Source organism: Zootoca vivipara, chromosome 2 (assembly GCF_963506605.1).
Source record: "Zootoca vivipara chromosome 2, rZooViv1.1, whole genome shotgun sequence".
Lineage (NCBI taxonomy): Eukaryota > Metazoa > Chordata > Lepidosauria > Squamata > Lacertidae > Zootoca > Zootoca vivipara.
In genome coordinates, this window is record NC_083277.1 from 76,695,939 (window position 1) to 76,707,022 (window position 11,084).

Here is an 11,084-nt window from a genome sequence, read left to right on the forward strand (position 1 = left end):
GCTGATCGCTGAAGAATTGATGCTTTTGAATTATGGTGCTGGAGGAGATTCTTGAGAGTCCCATGGACTGCAAGAAGATCAAACCTATCCATTCTGAAGGAAATCAGCCCTGAGTGCTCACTGGAAGGACAGATCGTGAAGCTGAGGCTCCAATACTTTGGCCACCTCATGAGAAGAGAAGACTCCCTGGAAAAGACCCTGATGTTGGGAAAGATGGAGGGCACAAGGAGAAGGGGACGACAGAGGACAAGATTGTTGGACAGTGTTCTCAAAGCTACGAACACGAGTCTGACCAAACTGCGGGAGGCAGTGGAAGACAGGAGTGCCTGGCGTGCTATGGTCCATGGGGTCATGAAGAGTTGGACATGACTAAATGACTAAACAACACAAAAAAACCACCCTGGGACTTCATGGTGAAGGATAGGTAAAAAATATAATAAATTATAAATTATCACAAGGTAATAAGATCTTGTGCAATAATGAGGTTTACCTTTGGTTTGCATTTACCCTCATGAACAATAGTTAGAACACCTCCACTTTCCCTAGAAAAACAAAAATTAAAAAGCTGTGTTTCGAGAGACTAAGGGTCTACTTCTCAATAGACATCCAAAGGATTTCACTGTAAAGAACACAGACATATCAGGCAATACAGACAAGAAACATATCCACTGTAACCCATGGGCTTACTTTTCAGTAGGCATGCATAGAATTGCATTGTAGCGGAAATGCATACCCTCCAACATTTCTCGGTGAAAATAGGGACATCCCATTCCATAATGATAATTTTAATATTTATACGCTACACATCTTACTGGGTTGTCCCAGCCACTGTGGGCAGCTTCCAACATATATAAAAACAGAATAAAACATTAAACATTTTTTTAAAAAAACCCACAACTTCCCTATACAGGATTGACTTCAGACGGCCTGGGGGTTGGATAACTCCATGCCCTCCAACATTTCTCCAACAAAAATAGTGACATCCTAAATCTCTAAATCAAGGACGTCCCTGGAAAATAGGGACACTTGGAGGGTTGGAAAATGGATGCAGGAACCACGCAATACAGAGTGGGCCCAAGCATCCCCATTGGCATCCCCACTGGCTGGTTGGGCCTGCTGCCAGGGGAATAATAATAATAATAATAATAATAATAATAATAATAATAATAATTTATTTATACCCCGCCCATCTGGCTGGGTTTCCCCAGCCACTCTGGGCGGCTTCCAACAGAAATATTAAAATACACTAATTTCTTAAAGATTAAAAGCTTCCCTAAACAGGGCTGCCTTCAGATGTCCTCTAAAAGTCTGGTAGTTATTTTTCTTTTTGACATCTGGTGGGAGGGCATTCCACAGGGTGGGTGCCACTACCGAGAAGGCCCTCTGCCTGGTTCCCTGTAACCTGGCTTCTCGCAGCAAGGGAACCGCCAGAAGGCCCTTGGCACTGGACCTCAGTGTCTGGGCAGAACGATGGGGGTGGAGACACTCCTTCAGGTATACTGGACTGAGGCCGTTTAGGGCTTTAAAGGTCAGCACCAACACTTTGAATTATACTCGGAAACGTACTGGGAGCCAATTCAGGTCTTTCAAGACCAGTGTTATGTGGTCTCGGCGGCTGCTCCCAGTCACCAGTCTAGCTGCCGCATTCTGGATTAATTGTAGTTTCCGGGTCACCTTCAAAGGTAGCCCCACGTAGAGCGCATTGCAATAGTGCAAGCGAGAGATAACTAGAGCATGCACCACTCTGGCGAGACAGTCCGCGGGCAGGTAGGGTCTCAGCCTGCGTACCAGATGGAGCTGATAAACAGCTGCCCTGGATACAGAATTAACCTGCGCCTCCATGGACAGCTGTGAGTCCAAAATGACTCCCCGGCTGCCCACCTGGTCCTTCAGGGGCACAGTTACCACATTCAGGACCAGGGAGTCCACCACACCTGCCCGCCTCCTGTCCCCCACAAACAGTACTTCTGTCTTGTCAGGATTCAACCTCAATCTGTTAGCCGCCATCCAACCTCCAACCGCCTCCAGACACTCACACAAGACCTTCACCGCCTTCACTGGTTCTGATTTGAAAGAGAGGTAGAGCTGGGTATCATCCGCATACTGATGAACACCCAGCCCAAACCCCCTGGTGATCTCTCCCAGCGGCTGCATATAGATGTTAAAAAGCATGGGGGAGTGGACAGAACCCTGAGGCACCCCACAAGTGAGAGCCCAGGGGTCTGAGCACTCCTCCCCCCCCCACCACTTTCTGATCACGGCCCAGGAGGAAGGAGCGGAACCACTGTATGACAGTGCCCCCTGCTCCCAACCCCGGTCCAGAAGGATGTTACGGCCGATGGTGTCAAAAGCCGCTGAGAGATCCAGCAGAACTAGGAAACAGCTCTCACCTTTGTCCCTAGCCCGCCGGAGATCATTGACCAGTGCGACCAAAGCAGTTTCAGTCCCATGATAAGGCCTGAATCCTGACTGGAAGGGATCCAAATGGTCCGCTTCTTCCAGGCGTGGTTGTTCAGCAACCACTCGCTCAATCACCTTGCCCAAGAATGGAAGGTTTGAGACTGGGCGATAGTTGGCCTTATTGGCCGCATCTAAAGATGGTTTTTTAAGAAGCGGTTTAATAACCGCCTCTTTCAGCAGGTGTGGGAAGGCTCCCTCACAGAGAGAAGCATTCACCACCTCGTGAAACCCATCGTCCAGCCCTTCCCAGCTAGCTTTTATAAGCCAGGATGGGCAAGGATCAAGGAGACAGGTGGTTGGTTTCACTCGTCCAAACAGCCTGTCCACATCCTCGGAGGTAACAGATTGAAATTGATCCCACACAATTTGACTGGACAGGACTCTAGACTAGACAGGAATGCCTGTCCATTGGCCAATAGCTGGCAGCTGGGCGATCCAGCCTGCTATTTGTTGAATCACTTGTAGTTCCGGGGCCTGGGCACAACACCACCCACCAATGACACTCAAGGTTATGTACATTATCCTCTCTCCCCTCCCTCCCTCCCTCCCTCCCTCCCTCCCTCCCATCTTATCTTTGTAATTGTGGTGCAGGCTAAGCTAAGTTAATATATCTACAAAAGCAGCAGCTCATCAATAGATTACAGGAGTGTGTGTGCAAGGACCCCAATCCCCCCACAGTGTACTGAGCCCAGGAAATATTGTTGCTACCCCTTATATTTCAGAAAGCTCTACTGGATATCTCATTTTCTACCTTTCCATACCGTACATTGATTAATACAAATGTAGCTAAAGGTAAATGCCGTGGAGGGATGTGGGTGGCGCTGTGGTCTAAACCACTGAGCCTCTTGGGCTTGCTGATCAGAAGGTTGGCGGTTCCAATCCCAACGATGGGGCAAGCTCCCATTGCTCTGCCCCAGCTCTTGCCAACGTAGCAGTTCAAAAGCATGCCAGTGCAAGTAGATAAATAGGTACCCCTGTGGCAGGAAGGTAAATGGCAATACAAATGTACTCACCTTTTGGCCTTACAGAATAGACATAAATTGATATATGTCACACCATTACTGCCACAGATAGGGTTTTCTATCATTGTGCAATCATCGTATGGAAAGTCACTGCACACATCCTATGAAACAAAGTATATAATATTTCCAAATACGATCCCTTCGTTTCCATGGAGAAATCAGTGATGAAATACGTAAGTTTGCAAGTACTGTACTAGAGGCAGCTGCCCTGGCTTGCTTCTCTTGGGTGTGGCTGAGACCGCAGAGTTCTTGAGATGAGAAGAGGAGACCTAACTCTTGGACAGACAGGAGGAGAGAGAGAATAGCTACCACCTCTGTGTTGGCCACCCCAGGGTCGTGGATCTCTCACCATTGGTAATGGGTTTTCCCCATTCCTTTTAAAGATATCTCTTACTGAGTTTTAATTTACTGTACCAACATAAAAAGACAAACTATATATATATAAAATACCAGCTATCCAGAGAATTAACCTGTGGTAACAGGAGCAGTTGGCACAGAAGTTTTAACATAAGCATAATAGTCAAGAGAAGATTTGACGTCATAACAAGATTTACCTTTGGTTTACATTTACCCTCATGAACAATAGTTAGGTCACCTCCACTTTTCCTGTAAAAAGAAATGCAATAAAGTTGCAATGCAATAAAGAGGAAGTGTTTTCCTCAATAGGCATGCAAAAGGCAGCATTGTACAGAACATGGACACACAAATAAGACAATACAGACAGAAGATGTATTAAGGAACCGTCTTGATTCCATTGGTTTAAACTGTGTATATGTACGGCCTATATCCATGTCCTACCCCTACCACACTTATGACATGGCAGAAAATGAACATATATTCTTTTGTTTGTTTTTGGTTGTTTGTTGAACTTCTTATTTGCCCTTTACAATCAGATACCTGGTATAAAATGTGGTATAAAAATGGGTTAAACAGCTTAGAATTAGAAAAGTAGGATGAGTCCTTAAAAAAATACCTCAGGAATAAGAAGCTAGAGCCAGGAGGTGTACCTTCAATATTCAGCAAAAACTGTGCATTTGGCACCTCTGTGGGGGAAAAGTTTCACAGCTAAGAGAAGGACCCCACAGCATTTAAGTGTAGAGCCGTGGTTCCCAACATGGGGCACATGCCCCACGGGGGGGGGGATTTGATTTTTAAGGGGGGCAATTTCGAACCTTGTTTAGACCAAGTTAGTGGTCTTTTAGGCTTCCTCCACATGAATAGGAGTTCACTTTTTTGAATAATAAGAATTTCATGTCACAGGAGGGGGGCACCTGGATTTTATAGATGCTTAGGGGGGGCATGGCCAAAAAAAAAATTGGGGAACCACTGGTGTAGAGTCAGCTTGAACTAGATGGATGATATAGCCTCACATCAGATACTTTCCATTCTTGTGGCTGTTGCATTGAACTAAACCCACTAACCTCCATGCTACACAGAAGAGGCATTTGTTAGTATATGTCACTCCTGTGTTGCAGCAGACAGGACTGTCCTCATCATCACACTTCACTGTTTCTGGGTATCTACTGCAGACATGTGGCTAAAAGAAAAGCATTGGGGAAAATATTAACCTAACTATTATTTGAAATAGAATGTAAATGTGCTTTATAAGTGCCTTTTTATTAGTACAGTGGTACCTCCAGTTACAAACTTAATTCATTCTGGAGGTTTGCTGTTAACCTGAAACAGTTCTTAACTTGAGGCACGCTTTTGCTAATAATAATAATAATAATAATAATAATAATAATAATAATAATAATAATAAATTATTTATACCCTGCCCATCTGGCTGGGTTTCTCCAGCCACTCTGGGTGGCTTCCAACAAAATATTAAAATACAATGGTCTGTTAAACATTAAAAGTTTCCCTAAACATGGCCCCATAAGGGGGCCTCCCGCTGCCACCACGCTGCCACCGCACAACTTCTGCTCGCATCCCAGGGCAAAGTTTGCTACCAGGAGACCTACTTCTGGGTTAGCAGAGCTCATTACCCAAAGCATTTGTAAGGAGGATGGTACGTAACCCGAGGTTACTTTTTAATTGATAAATAAAATTACAGCAGGGTATCTGCTCCTTCTCCTCCTTTTATTTCATGAGTTGTCCCTTGTTAAATCCTTACGTTGATTGGAATGATATAAAGCACCATTCTGGTACTGGGCAGGATTTCCGTAGAATAGTGACCAGCTCCATCTTTTCTTAAGCTCTGACTTGTTTCCTTCCTCTGTTGTTAACAACCTGTTTTCAGGTATGGGACAATGCTCAGTGTTCAAGCAGGCTGCCTCTCCCAAGGGAGGGATGAGGGATTCCTACACAACTGGGTGGTGAGATGAAGTTGACCAACTTTGGATCCAGCTAGTTTTAATCACAGCATTTGTATATTACTCCAGAAAATCAGAGAAATGGTATAGTCTTCACTCCACTGAATAGGGAGAGGATGAGTCAATGGACCAATGAGCTAGATAGACTCCCAAATATTGTTTACTTGGTTCTGATAAATTGCCTATAAAATGGGGATTACCTTTCAGATCCCATGGCCTTTTTCTTTCTTTCTTTCTCTTTCTTTCTTATAAACTTTGTGAAAATTCTGGAATATCAGGATTTATATATATGTATACATACCAATATGAAAATAACTTTTAAAAAAACAAAGAGAATCACAACAAATGTTCCATGTAATCAAAATTGCCTTGCCTGTTTTTGGCATTCTCCGAGATATTTTATCTCCAGAGGACATCCACATTTCCTATAAACAAATCAAAACATGCTAATAAATAATACTGTGCCATTCCTTCTCAGAATAAAACAACATCTCCATAAAAAGGAAAAACCCATGGTGTCCCATTCAGGAGGATCTACGATTTTGGTATCTTGAGATTTAAAAAAAATTAAAAATGACCAAAGTCATTGATTTCCTGGCATCACAGAATATATATGTTTTTGTGTATATTTCTCAAGCAGCACCTAAGGCAGGACTCAACTTCGTGCTGCAGAACTGCCCTCCCAGGTACCCCGGGGATCACTTTTATTTACACAAGGACTTTTATGTTAACAACTCACTTTTTGGCAACACAAAAAGAGCACTTGTTTGGGTACGTCACAGCATCACTGCCACAGACAGACCCATGAACTGCTGTGCACTTGGGAGGGTGGCCCTTTGTTGGTTCTAGAAACCCGCTGCATTCATCCTGTGAAACCAAGCAGAGAATGTTTCCTAATGCATCTTGTTCATTAGCAGGACATTTTGCTGCAATTATACATGTAAGTTGTATGCATATAAAGCATTAAATTATTAAATAATAATAATTTATTATTTATACCCCCGCCCATCTGGCTGGGTTTCCCCAGCCACGCTGGGCTGCTCCAGCAGAATAATAATAATAATAACAACAACAACAAAACAATATAACATCAAACATTAAAAACTTTCCTAAACAGGGCTGCCTTCAGATGTCTTCTACAAGTCAAGAGACTTGCAAAGAGATAGCAGATAGCAGAAATCAAACAATTGATCAATCCATTAATTAAACTGTGGATCAAATCTGCATTATCAGGGCTACACGCATGTATAGATCTGAGGTGCAATGTATTTAAAATAAGAATGTATTTGCACCCTGCATTCAGCTGTTATTGGAATAAAGTGTCACATGTAAGAGTACGACTAGAAATATTAGGTTCACTTTCAAATAAATGATTTGGTTTCAAGTGAATGAACAATGATATTTACACATTTTCCTTCATGTGCCAGATCTACAAGTTTTCCACACCTAGAAAGAGAGAGCTTGGAATTAGTAGATAGTTTTAATATACAGTGGATATTTAAGATCATACCTCCCCCCCCCATTGATTCATTGGTTCTCTTTCATTGATGGGGTAACATAAAGATGATGAATGGAGGTACATAATTTCACATTTTGGAAGTCTGCCACTACAACACATGCTAACATTATTGTGACATAATGATGGATTGCAATCACTATTTTTAGCTGAAGTGGAAGAGCAGCATCCTGAAAACTAACCAGAAGCACTGAGGACATAATGGAATAATGGGGCAGTGGCAGGCAGAGTCTATTCCCCTGCCCCCGAAAAGAAATTCACCTGTTACTATTACAAACCACTCTCCCAGTTTATGTGGGGGACAGATTACGTGGATATTCACCTGATAATGGCACACAGCATACATTCGCTGCCATAAGTAAGACCATCAGTTCCACAAACCGGTGCATACTTTGTATCACAGCTTATCTGGGCGTGTTTACCTCTTAGGTATTTTCTGCAGTCGAGCTGAAAAACAAAGGTAAAATAAGTTTGCAAAGGGAAATGGACAGGAAGCTTTTCTCCAGCTGTGACTTCTCTAACTGGACGCAGTGTTGTAAGAGGTGGTAGAGGATTTGGGTTATTACTCACTTTTAGAGTCTATTTACTCAGAAAAGTCTGCATAGCCTTCAAGTCTGCCCTCTTCACATGGCTGAATGGGTATTCCGTTCAGATCCATTCTTGTCCCAGTTCCATTTGTTACACAAAATATGTATATACACAATTTTAATCAGTTGCTAAGTCACCTAATGTGTCAAAATCTATAATGTTGAATTCACAAGCAGGAAATGAATGGGTGTAATGCCAACTTTTCATTCCAGCTGCACATGTAGTTAAAAGGAGGCAGAACTGTACTGTATTCTAAAGAGCAGCTATATTCTCTGGGTGCAATCTGTTTCCATTATTCGTTTCTGAGACAAATTTCTTTCATTACAGAATGATATGCAGAATGAGAGCACAATGTGATTCCAAAACAAAAACAAATATGACATTCACAAACATGTTAGCTGACCTTTTCTGCAGTTCCAGTACCTGTAAAATGATTTGAGAATGTATTAAGAACAACCGATCATCACCTATGCACAGGCAATCGTCTCCTGTATTTTATTACATTCTTGAGTTTTCAACAAGAAAGGCTAATTTCCAGAAGTTGAAAATTAGCTGTGGCATTTAACATTTCTGACCCTTTTTAAAAATGCTGAATACTCTATGGTCTTATATGGTCAGTTGCTCTAAAAGATTGACTTGTATTTGGCTGCATCAGAGGCTGCATACACACTATAAATTTAAAGCAACTACTCCAAATCCTGGGAACTGTAATTTACCCCCTCATAGAACTACAGTTCCCAGCACCCTTACCAAACTACAGTTCCCAGGATTCTTTGGTGGGGCGCTTTAAATGTATGGTATGTACACAATCAAAGGCCCTTGAAACCAGATGCTCTTAGGCTCCTGCTAACCCAACTGCCTCCATCAGCAGCCACCTCAGAGGTGAGCTGGTGAGACCTTCCTCTCATCCCAGAATGTTCCCTGTTCTGGCCATTATGTAACTTTATTACATAATGCTATAAAAGAGATGACACTTGAATTTCTTCCCCCTACTCTCCCATGCTTTGCCTTTTACACAAACACGATATTCAAATGTGGTAAATGCATGATTAAATCATATTTCACAGAATTTAAAAATGATATCTCTGGCAAAGAAAATGTTCTGCTGATGAATTTGAAGTGAAAATTTAGACTTTAAGCTCCTTGTGACAGGGAATTGTTGTTGTTTTTTGCTATGTCACTCTGTAAAGTGACATGTGATTTGATGCTGTGGGGGGTAATATTGCTGCTGCTACTACTACTACTACAGCTACAACTACACATTTGTTTTTTAAAAAAAGTAGGCCCGATAATATTTGTACAATATTGGATTCAGAGTTCATTGATAAGGATCTTGGAGCAATTAACTGCAATCTGAACTTGTATTTGCTCCAGCGAATTCCCACAATGGGGATGACATCACAGCACAATACATAGTGGGAACTGCAATACAAGACTACAATACAATTTTGTAAGGTGACACATGCATGCAATGGGTTTCTCCCTTTATCTAATATAGCATTTTTAAATGCATCAATTGTTCCTTTGGGTCCAGTTTGTATATTACTTTTTTCCTTTACCCACCTCCCCCAAATCTGAAGATTAGTGTACATATTTCTCCACCCCCCATTTTCCTAATAATGGATCCAGGCACCAGGCAGAGAGAATGTATCAGCTACCAAATCCATCCCCAACCTGGTGCTGCCCAGACTCTTTGGACTACATCCCATCAGCCCCAGCCAGCACAGCTATGAGTGGTATGGTTGAGCAAAGTCCAAACATCTGGAGAAATCCAGGTTGTTGAAGGCTTTGCCCAAAGTGGCAAAAGGAGATATTTTTAAATCCATTGCAAAACACCCATTTTCCTGTACTGTGGCTTTCTTTGCCTCATCTAGATAAAAAGAAATGTTTAAAGTGGTCCTTGATTACAGAGAGTTGGAGAGTATACTTACCCAAAAGGAAGCAACAGTTTGCTAGGGAAAGAATCACAGATATTTTTATCTTCATGGTAAATGAAGACAGTCCTTTTCTCTCAAGATTCAGCTAGCCGTTTGCTCAGCCCAAGAACCTATTGACAGCAATCATGGGCACACTTATAGTGCTTGATATCTAGAGAAGCAATCACATTCCTTTACCTAAATCAAAAGATGGTTTATCTCAATGCTCTATAACAATGAACATTCTTACGTTATTTCACCTGTGGCAGACGTAAGGCAGCAAGAAGACTACTGCTTTTCAAAGACAATAGCTTTATATAATGGGATTTTGAACATCCCCCCCCCCTCCCCACACAGACACATCAAAGCTCTGGTGTCTTGTCAACAGTCATGGTATATCAGTTTTGAGACAACCGTGTTAATGCCACAAAAGATTGCTATGTTTATATATAAGAACTGGAAGTTATAATAAAGAATTTGCAGTAATTCTCATTACAACAGTGAGAAACAAAAGGACCACTTTGTGTAGTGAGGGTACATATGCCTCTTTCCAGCACACAATAAGGTATCCCATGTGTAGGTTATACACAAATTGGACCTTTTTGTGATTCTTCTCCCACCCACCCCACAAACCCTCACCCCCTAAAAGGCGTAGACAGGGGAGTGTGACTGGTTTCATCACACTAACTGCGGAGCCTGTCGCAGGAGTGTCACAACTATGATGTAGAATGGAAGGTGAGAGGCGGCGGTAACCAAATTTTGGCTTTGCACAGGGCACCTCTGAAATTTGAGACCCCAAGGTCTGTCACTGGTATAGAAAAGGCAGGGGATTGCATGAATCACACCTATGTAAGTATGGACCTAAGCATGGAATGGAGGGAATGTGTTCCTGCCTTTCCTTCCTGTTCCAGAAAGGATACTTAGTCGGGTAAGTAAGATGGTCCCAATTCACTGAATGGTAAGATAATGCACTTGATTGATTAGTGGCTTATAGGTGGTACTGGAAGACAAGAAATTATGCTAGGAGAGCTGCCTTGGAATATTAACCTTCAGAGTTGCCAACATTCTCTCTTGGAAAGTGGTACCCTTTCGTGTCTCATTACCCACTCAATAAAGCTGGAAGTGATTTACTATGGGTTTTTTTTTCCCCTCTTGCACTTTTGCAGTACAGAATTTGTGACAAAAAGTTCAAATTTCAAAGAAGGATGTCTCTTCCCCCCCCCTGTTTTTGTTTAAATAAACAGCTACAAGGAAATTTGTAGGGTTG

The 11,084-nt window shown here is 42.3% G+C and overlaps 1 protein-coding gene across 1 annotated transcript in view; it reads right to left on the bottom strand.

The window, feature by feature from the left end:
* The window catches only part of LOC118076520 (golgin subfamily A member 6-like protein 22), a 20,423-nt gene extending 10,457 nt beyond the window's left edge, over positions 1–9,966 (bottom strand). The window contains exons 1-10 of the mRNA XM_060271715.1: positions 9,833–9,966; positions 8,305–8,324; positions 7,636–7,760; positions 7,204–7,243; positions 6,537–6,664; positions 6,171–6,222; positions 4,904–5,019; positions 4,037–4,088; positions 3,474–3,583; positions 491–542 (exon numbers count right to left, since the gene is read on the bottom strand). Coding sequence (XP_060127698.1) covers positions 491–542; positions 3,474–3,583; positions 4,037–4,088; positions 4,904–5,019; positions 6,171–6,222; positions 6,537–6,664; positions 7,204–7,243; positions 7,636–7,760; positions 8,305–8,324; positions 9,833–9,887 — 750 coding nt within the window. The 5' untranslated portion in view covers positions 9,888–9,966. The remainder of the gene's footprint in view (positions 1–490; positions 543–3,473; positions 3,584–4,036; positions 4,089–4,903; positions 5,020–6,170; positions 6,223–6,536; positions 6,665–7,203; positions 7,244–7,635; positions 7,761–8,304; positions 8,325–9,832) is intronic.
* Between the last annotated feature and the right edge of the window lie 1,118 nt (positions 9,967–11,084).